Below are 25,908 nucleotides of genomic sequence, written 5' to 3' on the forward strand. Positions count from 1 at the left end.
GATCCAAACCCAAAAGGAACTTTATCAGAACTTTATTTTTCTCTTTTAAAGCTGATTGGTAGGACAACAATACCAACTCAGTGTGGATCTCAGTGCACCAGCTGCTGCAGGCTCTTTCCACTGTTGCAGCACCTGAGAAGCTTCCTGGAGCTGAAAGAGAAAGAGAAAGTGTCCTCACACTTTGAGGAAGTGGCAGCTGCTGTCAACGCGTCCTGTAGCTGTTTTTGAAGCTGAACTCAGTTTAGGAAGAAGCAGCTTTACGGGGACTTTGTGTTTGTTGGAGCCTTTAGTGAAGAAGATGTTGGTGGTGTTTGGGATCCTGGTGCACGGTAAGACCACCTTCCTCCCCCTGAGCTGATCTGATCTGATCTGATCCTCGGGGTAACTGCACCATGATGGTGGCTTCACATAAATGCAGTAGATGGAAACATCAAATGAAATAAAAGGACAATCAGTGCAGATACAAAACTTTCAACTGTCATATACTGAGATAAAAAGGAGTTTTTAGCTTGGACTTAAACATTGTCCGAGATGAGTCTTGTCTAACATAATCTGGAAGACTATTCAAGGTTTTAGCTGCATAAAACTGAAATGCTGCTTCTCCCTGTTTAGTCCTGACTCTGGGCACGAGCAGAAGGCCTGTCCCTGATGTTCTCAGAGTCCGAGATGGTTCATATGGCACCAATATGTCAGAGATGTAATGTGCCGAGCCATGAAGAGACTTATACACAAGCAGCGCTGTTTTAAAGTCTGTTCTCTGAGAGACAGGAAGCCAGTGCAGAGATCTGAGAACAGGAGTAATGTGGTTGTACTTCCTGTTTCTACTCAGGACACATGCAGCAGTGCTCTGAATGTACTGCACCTGCCCTACAGCTCTTTTTCAGACCCCTGTGAACAGTTACAGTAATCTAACCTGCTGGAGATAAAAGCATGGATGAGTCTCTCCAAGTCTGGTTTAGACATGATCCCTTTGACTCTGATGTTTTTGAGATCATAAAATGCTGATGATGTTATCGATTTAATGTGGCTGTTAAAGTTCAAGTCTGAGTCCATGATCACCCCTAGATTTCTAACCTGATATTTAGATTTTAGAGAAAGAGACTCGAGGTGACTGCTGACACTTTCTCTTTGTTTCTGTGGCCCAAAGATGATTATTTCAGTCTTGTCACTGTTTATTTGAAGAGAGTTGTTTTGCATCCACACAGTGATCGGTTCAATACAGTGACACAGTGAATCCACTGGTCCATATTCACCTGCTGTGAGTGAAATGTAAATCTGAGTGTCATCTGCATAGTTATTGTAGGACACATTATTGCTGCGTATTAACTGGCCTAAAGGAAACATGTAAAGATTGAACAAAAGGGGTCCCAAGATGGACCCCCGAGGGACCCCACAGAGAGGTTTAAAAGGATTTTAAAAAGATTTTTGGGAAGCATCAGATACCAGTTCACTTCAAACCCACCAACACAACACAGAGACTGGTTCCCCATAAAGACTGGACACCAAAACAAAAGAGGAGCCATGTGGTCTTTGCTGTCCAGTGTAAGGAAGAAAGCTCAGAACTCCACATTGGAGAAACCAAGCAACCACTTAACAGCAGGATGGTCCAGCACAGGAGGAGCAGCTCCTCAGGACCACAGTCAGCTGGTCACCTTCATTTAAAGGAAACAGGACACTCTTTTCAAAGCAGTGATGGTCATATTTTGGACAGAGAAGCTATTTAGGTCCAAGTTGAAAAACCCTCTCTTAACAAGGGTGGAGGGCTCAGACATAACCTGTCTTCAATCTACCAGGCTGGCCTTTCATCTGTTCCCAGGAAATTAAAGATCAGATCAAAGTATTTCCCAGGAAGGACACACACTGCAGCCAGTTGGTGAATCAGAGGGGTCAAACTAGTCAGTTCTTTTGTTTACTTGCCGATCCTATTCAGGCCAGGTGTGAAGTGAAACCAACTCAGGAGTGTGGGTCTAACGACTCACTCCATTTGCATAGTTCACATAATGAGCCTATTTGGGCTAGGGGTGGAGTAAAACCAACCTGAAGGATAAATGTGAGATTCCATACCAGCTTTCCCTTAGAGTGATGAAGCTACTTGGATGAGTAATGAAATGTTTCAACCTAAAATACTGTAGATAACTTCACCTGGATGACTGAGAATCTCCACCATGATGGTCTGATTCACAGGCCAAAGGACTGAGAAGAAAAAGGACCAAATATCTGTGTTCTTATCAAATACTTTCATGTTGACCAATATTCAAATCATTCAGGCCCAAAAATGAAGAAACCTCATCTCCTCTCAAATCCAGACTAGAAGACACAACTTCAACCATGACAGACTGACAGAAATAAGCTGCGTCTTTGCATCATGACCATCAATCAGCTTGTCATGGTCAGCGAGGCCAGCCAACCTTTGACACCCCCGTCACTGCTGCGGTGGCTGTGAGGATGGAGAAGGGGGGGTGAAGTCCGAACAGCCAGATGGGGGTTGTGGGGAGTTTGGTGACTCCTCTGAGAGGCGAGGAGGGGGTTTTTTGGTGGCTCACAATAGTCTATTGTGACCGGCTTGTCCAAATGAGCCAGAGATGAAAGGGCTTCGAGCACACAGAGTTCATTAGTGGACAGCTCATTATTCCTGTCACTGTTATATTTATCAGTGTCCGCACCCGCAGCTCAGTCTGGGCTGATGCTGTTCTTCGTTTTGGTTGAAGGATGCAGAGTTTCGGCGCTGCAGGTTCCTCTATGTCAATCACTGACAGTCCCCAGGTCACTGCAGGTCATGGAAGAACTATATCTGCTTTATTGACTGATGAGATGTGAACACACTGACTGGAATTAGTTAGTTCTGAACTTGTCCAGTGGATCAAAAAGAGCAAATCTACAGTAAATCAGTGACCAACAGGAAACAGAACCAACAGCACAAATCTGGACCCACAGTAGATCAAAGAAATCCAACAGGACCAACCTGTGAAGCTGAAGCTCTAAAGGAAAAAGACAAACAATATCAATGAAATTCCTTCTTAATAAACACTGAACATGAGACCAAATGTCATGAAACTTCACTTGGTAACTGGTAGTTTCACACAGTGTTTGTGTCTAATGTGAACCAGGGAACCAGATCAGAGTTTAAATAGAGATATGTCAATACATAGACATTTATCTTCCCTCTTTCCAAAGTTTTAATTTGTAAGAAATAAGAGCCTGTCCATCATCTGTGGCCACACAATATTTGCCAAGGGAGGCAAAAGGTTTCACTGGTTTAATTTACAGCAGTGTGTGTAACTTAGGGGACGACTTGCATTCAGCAGAAAATGTATCAGTGGTTTGTGTTGAAGCCAGACGTTATGTCTGCAATCATTTCATTTTTTGACCATCAACGTCATTTCCTACACACTGTAATGTGCTAATTGTTTCATTTTACATTCCTTTTCTTGAAATATCCAGGAGGCCAGGTGTTCGCACCAGAACGTTTTATGCTTTTATGACTGCAAGTCAGTGAAATTTCCACCTGCTTCTCCTGCTTTGTCCTTCATGTTCGTCACTAAATTACTAACCCTCTCTCCATGCTGTAATTAGTTCTGCCTAGCTCTAAAATCAGTCCGTGACCTTAGGGTTAACTTAGTGTTAGTGTGAACCTTTGACAGGACCAAATATTTTCAGGGCTGTGCTCAAAATATGCTTGATTATGCCTAACGACACCACTGGAGGCAGGAAACAAACATTATCAAGAAGTGTTAGTCAGCAACAACATCTGAGTCCAGTTTGAACCACTGATGCACGTTTCTGTCTCTGTGTCCTCACAGTTTCCCAGCATGCCTTTGGTGTAGAGGTATATGAAGGGGCAGAGTCAGTCCTGCTGCCCTGTCAGATCTCTTCTGTACCTTCTGACCCCACAGTGGTGTGGAGCCGCTACGACCTCACACCTTCAACCATCCACCAGCGCAACCCAGAAGGTGATGACTTCACAGACCAAAACCAGCGTTACAGCGACCGAACGTCGATGAAAACTGACGCTCTGAAACCTGGAGACCTGAGCCTCACTCTGAGAAAACCCCACCTCTCTGACAGCGGCACCTACACCTGCACCATCACAGAGATTGGATTTAAAGAAAGACTGGCAGATGTAGAGCTGCAGGTCAAAGGTCAGCACCAATCCCAACACCTGCTGTAGGTACAGGTCAGACAGCAGAACTGTAGGGTTCAGTACAAGTCCATAGTGGTGTGTCTACATATCTGTGGTAGGCAGGTACCAAACACACCTGAGGAGACTCAGGCAAACAGGGACTTTCCAGTCTAGGTCCCAACAATCTGAGCACTTCCTGCCCCTGATCATTGTTAGTTTGACTCTGCTGATCCAAAGTCCAACTTTGTCATTTGGTTTGTACAAGTGTTAGTCAGCAACAACATCTGAGTCCAGTTTGAACCACTGATGCACGTTTCTGTCTCTGTGTCCTCACAGTTTCCCAGCATGCCTTTGGTATAGAGGTGTATGAGGGGGCAGAGTCAGTCCTGCTGCCATGTCAGATCTCTTCTGTACCTATGGACCCCACAGTGGTGTGGAGCCAAAATGATCTCACACCTTCAACCATCCACCAGCGCAGCCAGGAATGTGACAGACTCACAGACCAAAACCAGCGTTTCAGAGACCGAACGTCGATGAAAACTGACGCTCTGGACACTGGAGACCTGAGCCTCACTCTGAGAAACCCCCGCCTCTCCGACAGCGGCACCTACACCTGCACCATCACAGCGTTTGGAAACGAACGAAGACTGGCAGATGTAGAGCTGCAGGTCAAAGGTCAGCACCAACACCTGCTGTAGGTACAGGTCAAAGGTCACAGCTGTAGGTACAGGTCAGAGGTCATGTTCTTCTTTGTTTCTGTTCTCCACAGATCCATTTCCACCATGGGCCAAAGGCCTTGTTGCTGTGTCTGTGGTTCTTGCTGTTGCTGTGGGTCTTTTCATATATTGTTACTACTTCAGGACAGGTATGTCACTACTACATTACCCATAATGCTGTTGGTTACCATGTTTCCTGTAGTTGATCTTTGACTGTGTCTCAGCTCATTTCAGGACCAAACAGAGAATGAATCAGTCTCTAATAAGTAGCTGCTGATGATCCTCAATCAGGACTGAAACCTGGACTTTAGTAACACTGCAGTCATTAGTCCAGTTCCAGTCCAATGGGACCAGACAACAAACATGTTCTTGTTGTTTCTGACCTTTTCTATCCAGCTGTGTTATTGTTGGATTTTGTCTGTAACTGTAGTTTCCCAATAATCTCACTAACAGAGTTTCAGAGTCTGGTCTCAGTCCTTTGTCATCATGGACTGCACAGTCCCTGAGTCAGTTCTTCAGGAACACTGTTACTGATTCATTCATCTGATTGGTTCCTGACTCGTTCTTTGGGAACTTCTCCAAATGTCAGAAACAATGAAACATGTCTTCATTCACAAACTAGTTTCCATTGGTTTCTGTTAGAGAAGGATGGAACAGGGAGCTGCTGTTCCTGTCAGTCCTGCTGCTGTCTGTCCAGCTCATGTTGTGTCTGTTGTCCTCTCAGTCCCACAGGATAAGGTGGACTCAGGGGCGGAGTCTGTCCAGCTGCCCTGCAGAGCTTTAGTTAACCTGCTTCAAGTCTCCACAGTGAAGTGGACGGACTGGGAAAACAGGAAGGTCCATGTGTATCAGGACGGCTCTGACCGACCTGAAGAACAGGACGAGTTTTACAGAAACAGAACAAAGATGAAGAAAGACCTGCTGAAAATTGGAGACTTCAGTCTGACCCTGAAACATCCAACAGTCAGAGACAGAAACACCTTCACCTGCAGAGTCTACAACAGGGAGGGAAGAGTCCTGATGGAGAAAGACGTGAAGCTCTGGGTCAAAGGTCAGTTCAAAGTCTTTATGCTAAGCTAAGCTAACTGTTATTATGTTTCTATTCCACTGGACATCAGACCCAAACAATAACAACATACAAGAGGCTGAAAACACAGAACAAAGACAAGGATGATAAAATAGTTAACAGAAGAAAAACCATCCAAAACAACAACAGAACAACATGAGGACAGATGCTGTTCAATAGTTGGTTTGATGTGACGTGTTGGTGTGAGGACGTGAGGGGGAGAAGAGAAGATCAAAAGAAAACAGATAATATGACAGAACAGACCATAGTGGAACTAATACAAATAGACTGGACTGGATTGTGCATCAACATTAGGACTAGAAATGACAAATGAACAGCAGAAACTTGATGTTCAGTTATTTGTTATTTGTACAGCACAGTTCATACACAGAGTCATTCAAAGAGCTTTACAGGAATGAAAGACAAGTTAAAGTACAGAGGTGAGAATTCAAATCAACATAGATTTGAAATAAAACAACAATGAACTTGAAATCAAATGAAAGTAGAATGAGATCAAACACTTTCAGTTGTCACATGCTGAGCTAAAAGAAAAGTCTTTAGCTTGGACTTAAACATCATCAGTTGAGCAGTTCCAGTAATCTGACCTGCTGGAGATAAATGATGGATGAGTCTCTCCAGGTCTGTCAGACTTAGAATAATGCGGACCAACAAAGCGTCCACACTGGTACCTCCGGAGATGAAACCTGGTTTTATTTATGTCATGAGAATGGGTGAGGGCATGGATGGGACGACCAGTCGTATGGAAGGAAGCCGGGTTCAGTCTGTTGCAGGATGGTTGCCCCCAGGGCCAGACTCGGTAACACCGGGGTAGTAGTGACGGGTCGAGTGAAGTAGAGCTGGGTGGTTTCCACAGAGCAGTTTCTGGCGGAATAGGTTTTCTTGGTCGGAGGATGCTGGACTTTTGGCTGGGCAGTTCAAGGAGTAATTTAGTCGCATTCAAAAACACTGTCTTCCACTATTGAGTGGACCTGGGGGAAGAACAGGGAACCAGAAACCTAAGTCTTTCTCTTCGGGTTGATTATAGCATGAGGAATTCACAAAATGTAAAATCCAAGGAAAACAGATCCATTCCTCTGGAGCAAAAACAAGTCTCCAATTCAGTGCAGCCGTGAGCGGCTCATAAATTAGCTGGAAAATGGGCAAACGAAAATCTCCTCTGGTAAACAAATAAAACACAAAAACCCTGTTGGGCTGAAGATTTATATTGCTGCGACTTAGCAAACAGGGTCTTGGTTAGCCCCCCTTGGTAGTCGAAAACATCAGAACGGCAGGAAACAAACTGTTTTATTCCTTTGAGAGACCAGGAAGTGCTACTTAGCTTGGGGAGGGGAGAGGTCCCTGATCAACAGTCTTACGGAAGAACCAGGTGGACTAAACAGAGGCAGGCAAATCCTGATGAGCCGTAGGTCGGAGCACAGGAAGGATAACAGACCACCTGGCAGTTTGTCTGTGGCTGAGAGAGGGTATTTAAACAGTGAGCGGCAAACAACATAATCACAATCAGTCAAGGTACCACAAGGCAGAAGAACCACATCCTGTATGATCCTTCAAAACAAAAGTATCTAACACAGGAAGTCAAGTTGAGGATCATGACAAAGTCTATAAATATTTCACTTCATACAGTCAAAGAAAATGTGTCAGTGCTGCTGCTGCTGCTGTCTGTCCAGCTCATGTTGTGTCTGTTGTCCTCTCAGTCCCACAGGTGGAGGTGAAATCAGGGGCGGAGTCTGTCCAGCTGCCCTGCAGAGCTTTAGTTAACCTGCTTCAAGTCTCCACAGTGAAGTGGACGGACTGGTACAACAGGAAGGTCCATGTGTATCAGGACGGCTCTGACCGACCTGAAGAACAGCACGAGTTTTACAGAAACAGAACAGAGATGAAGAAAGACCTGCTGAGAACTGGAGACCTCAGTCTGACCCTGAAACATCCAACAGGCAGAGACAGAAACACCTTCACCTGCAGAGTCTACAACAGGGAGAGAAGAGTCCTGATGGAGAAAGACGTGAAGCTCTGGGTCAAAGGTCAGTTCAAAGTCTTTATGCTAAGCTAAGCTAACTGTCATTATGTTTCTATTCCACTGGACATCAGACCCAAACAATAACAACATACAAGAGGCTGAAAACACAGAACAAAGACAAGGATGATAAAATAGTTAACAGAAGAAAAACCATCCAAAACAACAACAGAACAACATGAGGACAGATGCTGTTCAATAGTTGGTTTGATGTGACGTGTTGGTGTGAGGACGTGAGGGGGAGAAGAGAAGATCAAAAGAAAACAGATAATATGACATAACAGACCATAGTGGAACTAATACAAATAGATTGGACTGGATTGTGCATCAACATTAGGACTATAAATGACAAATGAACAGCAGAAACTTAATGTTCAGTTATTTGTTATTTGTACAGCACAGTTCATACACAGAGTCATTCAAAGAGCTTTACAGGAATGAAAGACAAGTTAAAGTACAGAGGTGAGAATTCAAATCAACATAGATTTGAAATAAAACAACAATGAACTTGAAATCAAATGAAAGTAGAATGAGATCAAACACTTTCAGTTGTCACATGCTGAGCTAAAAGAAAAGTCTTTAGCTTGGACTTAAACATCATCAGTTGAGCAGTTCCAGTAATCTGACCTGCTGGAGATAAATGATGGATGAGTCTCTCCAGGTCTGTCAGACTTAGAATAATGAGGACCAACAAAGCGTCCACACTGGTACCTCCGGAGATGAAACCTGGTTTTATTTATGTCATGAGAATGGGTGAGAGCATGGATGGGACGACCAGTCGTATGGAAGGAAGACAGGTTCAGTCTGTTGCAGGATGGTTGCCCCCAGGGCCAGACTCGGTAACACCGGGGTAGTAGTGACGGGTCGAGTGAAGTAGAGCCGGGTGGTTTCCACAGAGCAGTTTCTGGCGGAGCGGGTTTCCTTGGTCAGAGGATCCTGGACTTTTGGCTGGGCAGTTCAAGGAGTAATTTAGTCGCATTCAAAAACACTGTCTTCCACTATTGGGTGGACCTGGGAGAAGAACAGGGAACCGGAAACCTAAGTCTTTCTCTTCGGGTTGATTATAGCATGAGGAATTCACAAAATGTAAAATCCAAGGAAAACAGATTCATTCCTCTGGAGCAAAAACAAGTCTCCAATTCAGTGCAGCCGTGAGCGGCTCATAAATTAGCTGGAAAATGGGCAAACGAAAATCTCCTCTGGTAAACAAAGAAAACACAAAAACCCTGTTGGGCTGAAGACTTTATATGGCTGTGACTTAGCAAACAGGGTCTTGGTTAGCCCCCCTTGGTAGTCGAAGGCACCAGAACGGCAGGAAACAAACAGGATTATTCCTTTGACAGACCAGGAAGTGCTACTTAGCTTAGGGAGGGGAGAGGTCCCTGATCAACAGTCTTACGGAAGAACCAGGTGGACTAAACTGAGGCAGGCAAATCCTGATGAGTCGTAGGTCGGAGCACAGGAAGGATAACAGACAACCTGGCAGTTTGTCTGTGGCTGAGAGAGGGTATTTAAACAGTGAGCGGCAAACAACATAATCATAATCAGTCAAGGTACCACAAGGCAGAAGAACCACATCCTGTATGATCCTTCAAAACAAAAGCATCTAACACAGGAAGTCAAGTTGAGGATCATGACAAAGTCTATAAATATTTCACTTCATACAGTCAAAGAAAATGTGTCTGTGCTGCTGCTGCTGCTGTCTGTCCAGCTCATGTTGTGTCTGTTGTCCTCTCAGTCCCAGAGGAGGAGGTGGAATCAGGGGCGGAGCCTGTCCAGCTGCCCTTCATAACCACAGCTGACCTGCCTGAAGACGTCACAGTGGAGTGGAGGGACAAGGACAACAGGAAGGTCCATGTGTATCAGGACGGCTCTGACCGACCTGAAAAACAGCACTGGTTTTACAGAAACAGAACAGAGATGAAGAAAGACCTGCTGAGAACTGGAGACCTCAGTCTGACCCTGAAACATCCAACAGGCAGAGACAGAAGAAACTTCACCTGCAGAGTCTACAACAGGGAGGGAAGAGTCCTGAGAGAGAAACAAGTGAAGCTCAGGGTCAAAGGTCAGAGGTCTCTGTGTTTGTCTCTGGTTGTTTGTTTGTCTCTGGTTGTTTGTCTCTGACTGTCTTCTGTCTCCTCTGCAGTGAGACCAGTGAAGAGAATTGAGGACAAAGAAGAATCAGTGGACATCAGGAACAGAAGCAGCTCCTCTGATCCATCTCCTCTGATGGCTGATCAATCAGTTTGATCAGTCTTTGATTATTGATCAGATCTGACTTTGGATCAGAGAGAAAATGGAGGTGAAGGAGCTGATGGATGAAGAACAGAGGACGCTTTGTCTTCTTCTTCACTCTGACTCCTCCTGACTCTCACAGTCTGACACTCACTATTGATCAGTATTGATCAGTGATGTCACGGTCCCTGTTCAGTTTATTTGGAGTCATTTAATGTCCTTTCCATCATCTGCTCTTGGAATTTAGCTCATTTTAAATGTCATGTTATTGTTCTTCAGTTTAGCTTCCTCCCTGACTGATGGAGTTTTTTCTTATACATGTCTAAAATCCCTGTTTGGTCCAAACTAATGAAACTTTAATTACTTTAGACTGATTCACAGTCAGTTGAATGTAATTCATTTGGCTCAGTCCACTCTCCTCCCTACTAGAGCCAATAATGTAGTGTTTGTTTGAGTCTTCATGCCATCTGACCTCTACTACATGTTTAGGTAAAGTACTACAGTACTTCTTAAATCTAATAAAAACCAAACAGAGGTGGAATCTTCAGGTCACCAAAGATTTAGTTCATGTCTCATCACATGCAGACTATGACAGACCACATTAACCCTGAGTTGTCTAAGCACAACTAACAAACAATGAGCTTCAGGGGGATTTTAGACCTGTTTCCTGTTTGGGCAGTGGGAGAAGGGTTAGGGTAGAAGACCTCAGTGCACCGAGGGTCCTCGGGCAGTCTAGGCCTATAGCAGCATAACTAAGGGATGGTTCAGGGTTACCTGAAGCCAGCCCTAACTATATGCTTTGTCAAAGAGGAAGGTTTTAAGTCTAGCCTTAAAAGTACAGAGAGTGTCTGCCTCCTGAACCCAGGCTGAGAGCTGGTTCCACAGGAGAGGAGCTTGATAGCTAAAGGCTCTGCCTCCCATTCTGCTTTTGAGAACTCTGGGAACCACAAGTAGGCCTGCACTCTGAGAGCGAAGTGGTCTATTGGGATAATATGGTACTATGAGGTCTTTAAGGTATGAAGGAGCTTGATCATGAAGGGATTTGTATGTGAGAAGAAGGATTTTAAATTCTATTCTATATTTTACAGGGAGCCAATGAAGAGAAGCCAATATAGGAGAAATATGATCTCTCTTGCTAGTTCCTGTCAGGACTCTGGCTGCAGCATTCTGGATTAATTGGAGGCTTTTTATTAAGATATTAGGACATCCAGATAGTAATGAGTTACAGTAATCTAGCCTTGAGGAAACAAATGCATGGACTAGTTTTTCTGCATCATTTTGAGACAGGATGTTCCTAATTTTGGAAATGTTGTGCAGGTGAAAGAATGCAGTTCTAGAGATTTGTTTTATGTGTGAGTTAAAGGACATGTCCTGGTCAAAAATAACTCCAAGGTTTTTCACAGTAGTGCTGGAGGCCCCAGGGCTATGCCATCTAGAGTAGAAGAAAAGTTGTTTCTGAGGTTTTTAGGCCCAAATACAAAAACTTCTGTTTTCTCTGAGTTTAAGCATTAAGTCATTTGGGGAGTGTGACCACTAGAGGGCATCCTCAGATAAGAGCTGGTTTAGCACTCAGAGTTCAGAGGAGTTGTCCTAGAAAAAAAAAATCAGCTCGTTGCTCTGTAATTTTCAGTAAACTCCATCCTGGCCTTCTTCTTCTGGTTTGCATCTTCCGGTGTAGCCTCTGTCCTTGTGTTCCTGAAGTCTTCTGAGAACAGCAGATGGTGAAACGTTCACTCCTGCTCTCTGGAGGTTGTTGCTGATGTCACCAACAGTTGTTTCTTTACAGCTCTCAGTGTTTCTGTCATCAGCTGCTGCTGTTCCTTGGTCTACCTGTTCAAAGTCTCTTACCTGGTGCACCTGTGGTTTCTTTCTTCTTCAGGACCTTCCCAATGGTTGGACTGTGGCCAATGTTTGTCCAGTGGCTCTGACTGATTCTCCATCTTCTCTCAGCTTCACAGTTTTCCCCACAGACGCTCTGTGGTTCTCATGTTGGTTCCACCTCTGACTATAAATGCAGTCTGCACAGGCAGAGCCCAGATCTGACACTGAGCGTAGACATCCAGCTCTATTTATTGTTCCAACAGTCAGTGTCTTAGGACACATGTGGGCAAACACACCTGTCAGTCACATGTTCCAAGACTTTTGCTCACATGAGAAATGGGTGGGTTCAAAGGTCAAAGCGAAGCTCAGAGTGAAGGATGAAGTTTGTCCACGTCAAAACCACAACAAGGAACAAATGTATTTAGGCAAACAGGGTTTTCCATCAGGTCATTTCTAACATCATCTGTTTGGATGGAATCAGGTTCTTCCAAAGTCGTTTCTCTTGGATGGAGGCAAACTGCTGCATATCATTGTGTGTTTACGTCTGAGAGAGAGAGACGCTCAGAGCTGTCGGCAGAATCCAGACATTTACAGACAATAACAGCCTTTGGTGACACAACAGCATGAAGCACCTGGGACACTTTGAAACCATTTGAAACTGGTTTACAAGCTGATTTCATCAGTTTCTCTGTTTCCACAGTGAATCCAACTCATGTGTGACTCCATGTGTTGACAGACGTTGCAGTTGGCAGTTTGTCAGTATCTGGGTTGATGTGCCTCGCGTGGCCTTGTTGGTAGAAACGTGTTCAGGGACAACATGTTGGACAGTCTTTCCACATTTGTTTGTACAAAAGCTGTTTCCAGATGTTGAATGAAGACAATTTTCTTAGTGTTTCAGTTTTTTATTTCATTGTGTTACATTTCATACCAATCTGTTTATACTGCAGCCTTAAGTCAGGTCATGGTCAAAATAGATGTTTTCAGTTTATACTTTAGAACATGCACATAGTTAGAAACCATTAAAGGTCTCTGATTTACTTATCAGGTGGAGGGATTTTTCTGAGCAGCTGTATTTTAGAAACTCTTTCTGATGCTCTCTGGAAACACTGACTTTACCTTGGGAATGAATAAAGTTGATCTTATCTTGTCTTATATATGTACAATACCTGGTACTTTACATAATCGGACTCAGGAAACTCTTTGATTTAAGGTTTTTATTTTTATAAAGCAGGTTTGGTTGCTGGCTCACATGTTGGAGATCATTTGGTAACCCAGTTTTACATTTAAATTGTTATTCAGAATATGCAAACAATGATATTAAGAATAACAAAAGTAAAACAGCAGCAAATAAAAAGCCAAAATCAAAGTTCATTTGGACTCTATAGTCACAGCAGGAAGCCAGAGACCCCTGTCATCTACAGCTTCTCACTAATCCTGAAGACTGATTCTGACCCAGTGTTTCAGGATGACACTCACGTTTTTCATTACACTGAATAACTGCAGGTCAGAACAACAATCCCAGAATGCCTCTGGTCAACGCTTCCTGCACATCTTCTTCTTCTCTTTGACTCTCTGGTTGTTTTTCCTCCTGAAGCTCCAGTTTGATCTGAGACTGTGTCTGATTTGTTGCAGCTGAGGGGCAGCACAGTGCATTAGTGGTTAGCTCTGTTGCCTCACAGCAAGATGGTTCCTGGTTTGAAACCCATCAGGGGCCTTTCTGTGTGGAGTCTGCATGTTCTCCCTGTGCTTGTGTGGGTTTTCTCCAGGTACTCTGGTTTCCTCCCACATTCCAAAAACATGTATGTCAGGTTGATTGGTGACTCTAAATTGCCCATAGGAGTGAGTGTGAGTGTGTGAGATGGTTTGTCTCTATGTGGCCATGTGATGGACTGGGGACCTGTCCAGGGTGGACCCCTGCCTTTCAACCAGAGAATCTTTGTCTCTGAGCTGTGAGGAGGACGACAGCTCTGCTGGATGGACCCTGAGGAGGAACACAACCAGAGAAACCAGGACTCAGTGTGGACCTGACTGGGGAACATCAGCTGGTTCTTCCTGTAACTTCAGTGGTGTCCTACTGTGGGACAGTGGAGTTTACTGGTGTGAGTCCAGAGAGGGAGCAACCAGTCAGAGCATCAACATCACTGTCAGTGGTAAGATGAGCCTGTGGAGTTAGTATTGATGAAGCTGTGTGGAAATGGATGAAATGCTGTAGTTTGTCTCTGTGTTGAGGTGGAGCACTGATCCTGCAGAGTCCTGTCCTCCCTGTGATGGAGGGAGAAAACATCACCCTGATCTGTAGAACCCAGACATCCTCCGACCTCCCAGCTGATTTCTATAAACACGGCTCCCTCATCATCGATCGGCCTACGGGCCACGTGACCATCCAGGTGTCTACAGGTGTAACATCAGGGGCCATGGAGAGTCTCCACCCAGCTGGATCTCTGTCACAAGTCAGCAGCTTCACTTTGATTGACACTCTGATTTCAGGCTCATGTTCACCTGACCAGGTGGGCTTCTGTCTGCAGGAACACCTACAACCACAGCACTGACCCCAGACCCCGCCCCCCTCCTGCAGGTGTTCACAGTGGTCCGTTACCTGGTGGTGTTCTGTCCCTACGTCATCTCCACTGTCCTCATGGTGTCTCTGTATCGACACAGACCCACAGATAAAACTCTAAATCAACCAATCAATCAATCCCTCCACTGTCTCATGTCCCTGATTATGTCCAGCCCATTTTATGATTGTCTCCTTTGACAGGAAGTGACCTGCCTGTCCCCATGGTGACAGCAGCACCCGTCCAGGCTGAGCAGCGATTGGCTGAGGACTTTGATGATGTCATGGCGGTCACCACTGAGCATCACTTCTGAGCTGTCTTCCTGTTTCTCTGTGACTCTGAACAGTTTGAATAAAGGTCCAAACACTGTACAAAGTCTGGAAGTACTGTGGTATTTCTGTGTACTGTCTCAGTACATGCAGTAAAACTACAGTATGAGTCCTCTCCACAGCTTTATACAGTGGTGCTGGAAGTGGAATAAAAAGTACTACCAGTACTAGAGTAAATGTACTTGGTTATTTTAAACCTCTTTATACTGTGGAGCCTTTAGTGCCGACACAAACAAAACTTTATTTTCCTGGTGTGAAAAGTTTCATGTGAGTCTAAGGAAAAGTTCCAGGATTCAGCACAGACACAGCACCCTGCTCCTCCTTATACAGACAGAACTTCACCAAACTCCATTCAGAAATCTGACAATTTGATTTTGCTTTAACAACAACAGTCAATACTCACATCCTGAGACTCTGATCAGCTCTGAAATATCTTCAGGTCCATTTGGCGTCAACAACATAGAACATCTAAGATTTGGACCCATTTTTAAAATGAGGATGCTGCTATTTGAACATGATCACAGACAGTTTCTCCTCAACATCTGCAGCCTGGAAACACCTGGACATGTTTCTTCCTCATGAACTCAAGACAGAAAATTTGAATGCGGTTTTCAGAGCAGCTGCACAGGCAACATCATCATGATCCAAACCCAAAAGGAACTTTATCAGAACTTTATTAAACTCTTTTAAAGCCGATTGGTAGGACAACAATACCAACTCAGTGTGGATCTCAGTGCACCAGCTGCTGCAGGCGCTTTCCTCTGTTGCAGCACCTGAGAAGCTTCATGGAGCTGAAAGAGGAAGAGAAAGTGTCCTCACACTTTGAGGAAGTGGCAGCTGCTGTCAACGCGTCCTGTAGCTGTTTTTGAATCTGAACTCAGTTTAGGAAGAAGCAGCTTCATGGGGACTTTGTGTTTGTTGGAGCCTTTAGTGAAGATGAAGATGTTGGTGGTGTTTGGGATCCTGGTGCCCGGTAAGACCACCTTCCTCCCTCTGATCTGATTCAACAACACTTCAGCTCTTTGCTGTTTCATCCTCGCTGTAACTGCACCATGATGGTGGCTTCACATAAATGCAGTAGATGGAAACATCAAATGAAATAAAAGGACAATCAGTGCAGATACAAAACTTTCAACTGTCATATACTGAGATAACAAGAAGTTTTTAGCTTGGACTTAAACATTGTCAGAGATGAGGCTTGTCTAACATCATCAGGAGACTATTCCAGGTTTTAGCTGCATAAAACTGAAACGCTGCTTCTCCCTGTTTAGTCTTGACTCTGGGCACGAGCTGAAGGCCTGTCCCTGATGTTCTCAGAGTTCGAGATGGTTCATATGGCATCAACATGTCAGAGATGTAATGTGGTGCTGAGCCATGAAGAGACTTATACACAAGCAGTGCTGTTTTAAAGGCTATTCTCTGAGAGACAGGAAGCCAGTGCAGAGATCTGAGAACAGGAGTAATTTGGTTGTACTTCCTGTTTCTAGTCAGGAAACATGCAGCAGTGCTCTGAATGTACTGCACCTGCCCTACAGCTCTTTTTGAGACCCCTGTGAGCAGTTACAGTAATCTAACCTGCTGGAGATAAAAGCATGGATGAGTCTCTCCAAGTCTGGTTTAGACCTGATCCCTTTGATTCTGATGTTTTTGAGATGGTAAAATGGTGATGATGTTATTGATTTAATGTGGCTGTTAAAGTTCAAGTCTGAGTCCATGATTACCCCTAGATTTCTAACTTGATATTTAGATTTTACAGAAAGAGACTCAAGGTGACTGCTGACACTTTCTCTTTGTTTCTGTGGCCCAAAGATGATTATTTCAGTCTTGTCTCTGTTTATTTGGAGAGAGTTGTTTTTCATCCACACAGTGATCTGTTCAATACAGCTGCACAGTGAATCCACTGGTCCATATTCACCTGCTGTGAGTGAAATGTAAATCTGAGTGTCATCTGCATAGTTATGGTAGGACACATTATTGCTGTGTATTAACTGGCCTAAAGGAAACATGTAAAGATTTAAAGGGGCCCTGAGATGGACCCCTGAGGGAACCCACACAGAGGTTTAAAAGGATTTTTGGGAAGCATCAGATACCAGTTCATTTCAAACCTACCAACACAAGACAGAGACTGGTTCCCCATAAAGACTGGACACAAAAGCAAAAGAACAGCCATGTGGTCTGTAAGGGACCGAGCCGGCACAGACGAGGACACAGACAAAAATATCTGAAAAAAATGGGTTTTTATTTCCCCAAAAAGAAATAGACAACAACTTAACTTTATAATCATAGCATGAGCTCTTAAAACCAGTCAAAGAAACCAAACTGAACTCAGGCTAAATCAATTTAAAAAAAGGACACCACTGTGCAAACTAACTAAAGAGAAAGTGACCCACAGACTGAACACAGAAGGAGACATATATAGTGGCTGATCAGACCACTTAACACACACAGGGGGATAACAAAGAAACAAACTACAAATAGCAAATAAATATTAAATTAATCTCAATCCCAATATCACCAATGAAATATTAACCCAACAAATATCTAAAACTTCTAACATAACTTATACAAATAAACAAAACCTCCAAACAAATTTCCCAACTTCCCCTACAAGGTGGCCAGCACATAGTACAGTCCAATTGGCCCCTACCTCTATTTAAGTGTTTTATTTCCTGGAGTCCATCCTTTGCCTGAGGCCTGCCAGAACATCCCTCCAGGAGCAGCACCAACCACCATCGGCATCCCAGCACTGGTAACTCAAAGAAATAATGATTAGAAAATATGCTTAAAAGTAACTAAATTAAAATGTGACTATACAAAAGTTTCCTAACTGTGTGCGCTACAGATGGAAGACAATGTATTGTCCACATGCAAAATAAATATACTGTGAAACAAAATGTGTGATTTATTTGTGTAATCTGTAAACTAATGTAAAATACATTGAAATTAACTTAAACTAAAGAAACTCAGATGTGTAGTGCTTGAGGATTACCGACATTAGTCTCAGCTGTGGGTGGCCACGGGGCGGCCATCACATGGTCTTTGCTGTCCAGTGTAAGGAAGAAAGCTCAGAACTCTACATTGGAGAAACCAAACAACCAGTTACAAGGAGGATGGTCCAGCACAGGAGGAGCAGCTCCTCAGGACCACAGTCAGCTGTGCACCTCCATTTAGAGGAAACAGGACACTCTTTTCAAAACAGTGATGTTCATATTTTGGACAGAGTTCACAAAATGAGCCTATTTGGGCTAGGGGTGGAGTAAAACCAACCTGAAGGATAAATTTGAGATTTCATACCAGCTTTCCCTTAGAGTGATGAAGCTACCTGAATGAGTAATGAAATGTTTCAACCTAAAATACTGTAGATAACTTCACCTGGATGACTGAGAATCTCCACCATGATGGTCTGATTCACAGGCCAAAGGACTGAGAAGAAAAAGGACCAAATATCTGTGTTATATCTTTGTTATATCAAATACTTTCATGTTGACCAATATTCAAATCATTCAGGCCTAAAAATGAAGAAACCTCATCTCCTCTCAAATCCAGACTAGAAGACACAACTTCAACCATGACAGACTGACAGAAATAAGCTGCGTCTTTGCATCATGACCATCAATCATAGACAGTCCCCAGGTCACTGCAGGTCATGGAAGAACTATATTAACTTTGCGTGATGAGATGTGAACACACTGACTGGAATTAGTTGGTTCTGAACTTGTCCAGTGGATCAAAAAGAGCAAATCTACAGTAAATCAGTGACCAACAGGAAACAGAACCAACAGCACAAATCTGGACCCACAGTAGATCAAAGAAATCCAACAGGACCAACCTGTGAAGCTGAAGCTCTAAAGGAAAAAGACAAACAATATCAATGAAATTCCTTCTTAATAAACACTGAACATGAGACCAAATGTCATGAAACTTCACTTGGTAACTGGTAGTTTCACACAGTGTTTGTGTCTAATGTGAACCAGGGAACCAGATCAGAGTTTAAATAGAGATATGTCGATACATAGACATTTATCTTCCCTCTTTCCAAAGTTTTAATTTGTAAGAAATAAGAGCCTGTCCATCATCTGTGGCCACACAATATTTGCCAAGGGAGGCAAAAGGTTTCACTGGTTTAATTTACAGCAGTGTGTGTAACTTAGGGGACGACTTGCATTCAGCAGAAAATGTATCAGTGGTTTGTGTTGAAGCCAGACGTTATGTCTGCAATCATTTCATTTTTTGACCATCAACGTCATTTCCTACACAGTGTAATGTGCTAATTGTTTCATTTTACATTCCTTTTCTTGAAATATCCAGGAGGCCAGGTGTTCACACCAGAACGTTTTATGCTTTTATGACTGCAAGTCAGTGAAGTTTCCACCTGCTTCTCCTGCTTTGTCCTTCATGTCCGTCACTAAATTACTAACCCTCTCTCCATGCTGTAATTAGTTCTGCCTAGCTCTAAAATCAGTCCGTGACCTTAGGGTTAACTTAGTGTTAGTGTGAACCTTTGACAGGACCAAATATTTTCAGGGCTGTGCTCAAAATATGCTTGATTATGCCTAAAGACACCACTGGAGGCAGGAAACAAACATTATCAAGAAGTGTTAGCCAGCAACAACATCTGAGTCCAGTTTGAACCACTGATGCACGTTTCTGTCTCTGTGTCCTCACAGTTTCCCAGCATGCCTTTGGTGTAGAGGTGTATGAGGGGGCGGAGTCAGTCCTGCTGCCCTGTCAGATCTCTTATGTACCTCTGCGTCCCACAGTGGTGTGGAGCCGCTACGACCTCACACCTTCAACCATCCACCAGCGCGGCCCAGAAGGTGATGACCTCAAAAACCAAAACCAGCGTTACAGAGACCGAACGTCGATGAAACCTGACGCTCTGGACACTGGAGACCTGAGCCTCACTCTGAGAAAACCCCACCTCTCTGACAGCGGCACCTACACCTGCACCATCACAGCGTTTGGAAACGAACGAAGACTTGCAGATGTGGAGCTGCAGGTCAAAGGTCAGCACCAACACCTGCTGTAGGTACAGGTCAGAGGTCACAGCTGTAGGTACAAGTCAGAGGTCAGAGGTCATGTTCTTCTTTGTTTCTGTTCTCCACAGATCCATTTCCACCCTGGGCCAAAGGTCTTGTTGCTGTGTCTGTGGTTCTTGTGGTTCTTGTGGTTCTTGCGGTTCTTGTGGTTCTTGCTGTTGTTGTGGGTCTTTTCATATATTTTTACTACTTCAGGACAGGTATGTCACTACTACATTACCCATAATGCTGTTGGTTACCATGTTTCCTGTAGTTGATCTTTGACTGTGTCTCAGCTCATTTCAGGACCAAACAGAGAATGAATCAGTCTCTAATAAGTAGCTGCTGATGATCCTCAATCAGGACTGAAACCTGGACTTCAGTAACACTGCAGTCATTAGTCCAGTTCCAGTCCAGTGGGACCAGACAACAAACATGTTCTTGTTGTTTCTGACCTTTTCTATCCAGCTGTGTAATTGTTGGATTTTGTCTGTAACTGTAGTTTCCCAATAATCTCACTAACAGAGTCTCAGAGTCTGGTCTCAGTCCTTTGTCATCATGGACTGCACAGTCCCTGAGTCAGTTCTTCAGGAACACTGTTACTGATTCATTCATCTGATTGGTTCCTGACTCGTTCTTTGGGAACTGCTCCAAATGTCAGGAACAATGAAACATGTCTTCATTCACAAACTAGTTTCCATTGGTTTCTGTTAGAGAAGGATGGAACAGGGAGCTGCTGTTCCTGTCAGTCCTGCTGCTGTCTGTCCAGCTCATGTTGTGTCTGTTGTCCTTTCAGGAGCTGAGAGGTCCACCTCCATGGTGGAGGTGGACTCAGGGGCGGAGTCTGTCCAGCTGCCCTGCAGCGCTTTAGTTAACCTGCTTCAAGTCTTCAAAGTGGAGTGGACGGACAAGTACTACAGGAAGGTCCATGTGTATCAGGACGGCTCTGACCGACCTGAAGAACAGCACGAGTTTTACAGAAACAGAACAGAGATGAAGAAAGACCTGCTGAGAACTGGAGACCTCAGTCTGACCCTGAAACATCCATCAGTCAGAGACACAGGCACCTTCACCTGCAGAGTCTACAGGGAGGGAAGAGTCCTGAGAAAGAAACAAATGAAGCTCTGGGTCAAAGGTCGGTTAAAGGTCTTAAGGCTAAGCTAACTGTTTCTATTACATTGATCATCAGGCACAAAAACAGTGAATCAAAACAGCATCATTTCTTTGTCCTTGTTCATTTGTGTCTCAAAGGAAACGTCAACAAACCAAAATGACATAGAAACATGGAAATGTGCAGTTTGTCCTCCCAGTTAGTGGAGTCCCATCATGGGCCACTAATCCTCAGTCAGAGCCAGTAAATAAAGGTTTGGTCTGGACATTTACAATGACACTAAGTTAGTGAAGAAACAGGGAGTTGTGCTGTTGGTTGTTCACACACCACAGACTCTGTCTCTGTTAAATGGACCAATGGGACAGATTTCAGACTGGAACCAGTCAGACCTGTTTCCACTACAAATATTTCACTTCATACAGTCAAAGAAAATGTGTCAGTGCTGCTGCTGCTGCTGTCTGTCCAGCTCATGTTGTGTCTGTTGTCCTCTCAGTCCCACAGGTGGAGGTGAAATCAGGGGCGGAGTCTGTCCAGCTGCCCTTCATAACCACAGCTGACCTGCCTGGAGACATCACAGTGGAGTGGAAGGACTGGGACGACAAGAAGGTCCATGTGTATCAGGACGGCTCTGACCAACCTGAAGAACAGGACGAGTTTTACAGAAACAGAACAGAGATGAAGAAAGACCTGCTGACAACTAGAGACTTCAGTCTGACCCTGAAACATCCAACAGTCAGAGACACAAACACTTTCACCTGCAGAGTCTACAGGGAGGGAAGAGTCCTGATGGTGAAACAGGTGCAGCTGAAAGTCAAAGGTCAGTCTTTATGCTCAGCTAACTGTCCCAGTCTTCAGTCCTGGATCTAGAGGAGAAATTCTGTTAGACCCAGTCCAATCAGCTCTGTCAGGGTTTAAAAAGCTCCATGTGTGGATCAGAGAGAGATCACAGTCGCCAGCTGCTGTCTATCCAGCTCATGTTGTGTCTGTTGTCCTCTCAGTCCCACAGATGGAGGTGGAATCAGGGGTGGAGTCTGTCCAGCTGCCCTTCATAACCACAGCTGACCTGCCTGAAGACGTCACAGTGGAGTGGAAGGACATATATAACAGGAAGGTCCATGTGTATCAGGACGGCTCTGACCAACCTGAAGAACAGGACGAGTTTTACAGAAACAGAACAGAGATGAAGAAAGACCTGCTGAGAACTGGAGACCTCAGTCTGACCCTGAAACATCCAACAGTCAGAGGATTCTTCACCTGCAGAGTCTACAGCAGGGAGGGAAGAGTCCTGATGGTGAAACAGATGCAGCTGAAAGTCAAAGGTCAGTCTTTATGCTCAGCTAACTGTCCCAGTCTTCAGTCCTGGATCTAGAGGAGAAATTCTGTTAGACCCAGTCCAATCTGCTCTGTCAGGGTTTAAAAAGCTCCATGTGTGGATCAGAGAGAGATCACAGCTGCCTGTTGCTGTCTGTCCAGCTCATGTTGTGTCTGTTGTCCTCTCAGTCCCACAGGTGGAGGTGGAATCAGGGGCGGAGTCTGTCCAGCTGCCCTTCATAACCACAGCTGATCTGCCTGAAGACGTCAGAGTGGAGTGGAAGGACTGGAACAACAGGAAGGTCCATGTGTATCAGGACGGCTCTGACCAACCTGAAGAACAGGACGAGTTTTACAGAACCAGAACAGAGATGAAGAAAGACCTGCTGAGACCTGGAGACCTCAGTCTGACCCTGAAACATCCAACAGTCAGAGGATTCTTCACCTGCAGAGTCTACAGGGAGGGAAGAGTCCTGATGGAGAAACAGATGCAGCTCAAAGTCAAAGGTCAGTCTTTATGCTAAGCTAAGCTAACTGTCCCAGTCTTCAGTCCTGGATCTAGAAGAGAAATTCTGTTAGACCCAGTCCAATCCGCTCTGTCAGGGTTTAAAAAGCTCCATGTGTGGATCAGAGAGAGATCACAGCTGCCTGCTGCTGTTCGTCCAGCTCATGTTGTGTCTGTTGTCCTCTCAGTCCCACAGGTGGAGGTGGAATCAGGGGCGGAGTCTGTCCAGCTGCCCTTCATAACCACAGCTGACCTGCCTGAAGACGTCAGAGTGGAGTGGATGAACTGGATCTACAGGAAGATCCATGTGTATCAGGACGGCTCTGACCGACCTGAAGAACAGGACGAGTTTTACAGAAACAGAACAGAGATGAAGAAAGACCTGCTGAGAACTGGAGACCTCAGTCTGACCCTGAAGCATCCAACAGGCAGAGACAGAGGAACCTTCACCTGCAGAGTCTACAGGGAGGGAAGAGTCCTGATGGAGAAAGAAGTAAAACTTGAGGTCAAAGGTCCGAGGTCTCTGTGTTTGTCTCTGGTTGTTTGTTTGTTTGTCTAGTTGTTTTTCTCTGACTGTCTTCTGTCTCTTCTGCAGAGAGACAAGTGAATAGAGTCCAGGACAATTCAGTGGACATCAGGAACAGAAGCAGCTCCACTGATCCAACTCCTCTGATGGCTGATCAATCAGTTTGATCAGTCTTTGATTGTTGGTCAGATCTGACTTTGGATCAGAGAGAAAATGGAGGTGAAGGAGCTGATGGACGATGGATGAAGAACAGAGGACGCTTTGTCTTCTTCTTCACTCTGACTCCTCCTGACTCTCACAGTCTGACACTCACTATTGTTATGACCCTAGGGGTCATTATGTGTGTGTGGTTGTGTGTTATTGGCCCTCCCCATTTCGTGTGTGTATGTGTGTGGGTGTGACGGAAGATGGAGTGGGCGTGGACGTAGGAAGCCCGTGGATTGGACTTCCGGGATTGGTCCAACACTTCCCGGAAGAACGACAAGAAGCCCACGGACTGCTGCTTAGGAGAGCTATTTCTCCCAGCTTTGCCATTCCCAGCTATTTTGATAAAGATTTCGACTTCGAGTTAGAGACTAGGTTTTGTTTCGTTTTGTAGATTTAGTGTTGATAGTATTTTCGTTATTTTTGATTAGTCATATTTAGATTCGTAGGTTACGTTTGTGTTTTGTTTTCTCCTGTTTGTTTTAGGAGTTTCCAGGCTGACGACCTGTGATTTTGTGTTGTTTCTTTTGATTGAGACCATAGGGCTATATTTAGCGTTTGTGTTTGTTTTCCAGTATTCGTATAGTATCGTAGGGCTCACGGAGCGTTTTTGTTTGAGTAGGGCTAAATTAGCGTTTTGTTTGTTTTGAACATTCTGTATTGTATTCTGTGTTTAAACAGAATAAATATTCTTGTTAATTGTAGTTCGTCTCGTTCGTGTTTGTTGAGAGTGGAAGAGGTTTGGAGGAAAACTCCACAATCGTGTTACGCTCCGGCAACCCCTAGGCTGGGGCGTAACACTATTGATCAGTATTGATCAGTGATGTCACAGTGATCGGTGTGATGTCACTGGACAGTAGTTTTACATCCTCTGAACAGTGAGAGGTCTCACTTTGGAGGAAAGTCTACACTAAATTAACATATCTACAGTTTTGTCACACACAATCTTCAAACTAATTTTATTACACAAAGTTCACCCATGTAAATGAAAAATGCAGCTCTTAAAATCAGGACTTTATTTATTAGGGAGCAAAGCTGTCCAAACCTGCCTGGCCATATGTGAAAAAGTACTTACCCCTTAAACCTAATAAGTGGTTGTGACACATAATGATTGTTGGGGTCATGAGGTCAAAAGTACAATTGTTGTCATTGTGTAACATGATTTGAAGACAATACCATGTTTGTGTAAGATGTTTTAGCAGGTGTCTATCTTACCAGATAAACCACATAACCTTATTGCCTGTGTAAATGATGAGCTGAAACTTCTCACTGCACCCACGCATCATGTGCCTTGTTTGTTCCTCACTATAAAAATAAAGGACTGCTTAGTGAAAGGAGGCGAAGGAGAGTCAAGGTCGCATGGGGAGAGAAGAAAGTCTCTTCTCTCCGTCTGCAACTGAGGCCTTTTTCACTTGCAGGCATATACTCGGTACAAAGTTGTCGTGTGTTTCATTGCCTTCAGGGAAAGAACCATGTCAGTGTAGCGTAAACCTGACATATTTATTGGTGTTTCCGCCCGGTCTCCAATACGACCGTTTGGATGAAGAGGAGGACGAGGACGCCGTGAATCTCTGCAGAGTCAGTCGTTAGACGGCTGGAGAAAATCCACCCACGTGAATTCGTTGGGAGGTCGGCAGGTCCCCGTCTGGAAACATCCTCTCAGCCCAACTGTCTGACGGAAACCGTGAAGGGAACCTTCGCGTCAAATCAGGTAAAGATCCACGGGTGAAATTGTGTGAATGGACGTCAGAAAAAATAATGTTTGAGTCTAAACTAAATACCGTTGCAGAGCGGGATTAGGATCAGATTGATTCGAATGCACGGACGGTGAAAAACTGTTAGACAAGACCACTTGGATAAAAGACCATGGCAAAATAATCTCCCATGTCAGGGACATGATGAGGTATTTCCGGTGTCAGGGACACTAGGGGCCACATTAAACAGTACTGTGGAGTGAATGTGAATGCTTATTTGTTTGGTTATTGATGAAAAGGGAACGTTGGACAGGCAATTGCCAACCAAGTAGAACGGTGTCACTTCCCACTGAAACTGTGTGTTATTTGTTGGGCACAAGTAAAAATTGAGAAGTTGAGTGTGGTGGACGGCTGTATCCGCAGGTAATTAGTACCTGTAGAAGCCTGATACAGTGGACGATCCACACGCTGTTGTGACTGATCGTTTGCTTGTGCCAAGTTGCAACTATGGGAAAGGGAAACAGTAAACCCCAATTAACGGGGATCCTAAATTTATGAATACCTATTCCCCAGGATCAGTGAGATATTTGAGTGAATGGAAGAAAAAGTATGAGTTTCCTGGGAAACTGGAAACCTGCGCATGCGATAAATTGGTAACTCAA

The 25,908-nt window shown here is 44.3% G+C and overlaps 1 protein-coding gene and 1 long non-coding RNA gene across 2 annotated transcripts; both read left to right on the forward strand.

Moving 5' to 3' along the window:
* On the forward strand, positions 1 to 24,078 carry LOC113125488 (uncharacterized). Its single transcript, XM_026298976.1, has 8 exons — positions 1 to 329; positions 3,801 to 4,139; positions 19,545 to 19,883; positions 19,985 to 20,116; positions 20,692 to 21,041; positions 22,782 to 22,824; positions 23,011 to 23,334; positions 23,418 to 24,078. The coding sequence occupies exons 1-8, from the start codon at positions 299 to 301 to the stop codon at positions 23,513 to 23,515; spliced, it is 1,656 nt and encodes a 551-aa protein (XP_026154761.1). The 5' UTR covers positions 1 to 298; the 3' UTR covers positions 23,516 to 24,078.
* On the forward strand, positions 13,961 to 14,924 carry LOC117152764 (uncharacterized). The gene is made up of 2 exons (XR_004463305.1): positions 13,961 to 14,143; positions 14,223 to 14,924. It is a non-coding gene; the product is annotated as an uncharacterized LOC117152764 (long non-coding RNA).
* Positions 24,079 to 25,908: the final 1,830 nt, after the last annotated feature.

The sequence above is a fragment of the Mastacembelus armatus genome, chromosome 18 (genome assembly GCF_900324485.2).
Source record: "Mastacembelus armatus chromosome 18, fMasArm1.2, whole genome shotgun sequence".
NCBI lineage: Eukaryota > Metazoa > Chordata > Actinopteri > Synbranchiformes > Mastacembelidae > Mastacembelus > Mastacembelus armatus.

Excerpts from the sequence above, each read along its gene's own strand:
- LOC113125488 (XM_026298976.1), top strand. The coding sequence starts at position 299 with ATGTTGGTGGTGTTTGGGATCCTGGTGCACG. Across the intron at positions 330-3,800 it reads GTTTGGGATCCTGGTGCACG|TTTCCCAGCATGCCTTTGGT; the intron begins GTAAGACCACCT and ends GTGTCCTCACAG. Across the intron at positions 19,884-19,984 it reads TGTGGAGCTGCAGGTCAAAG|ATCCATTTCCACCCTGGGCC; the intron begins GTCAGCACCAAC and ends TGTTCTCCACAG.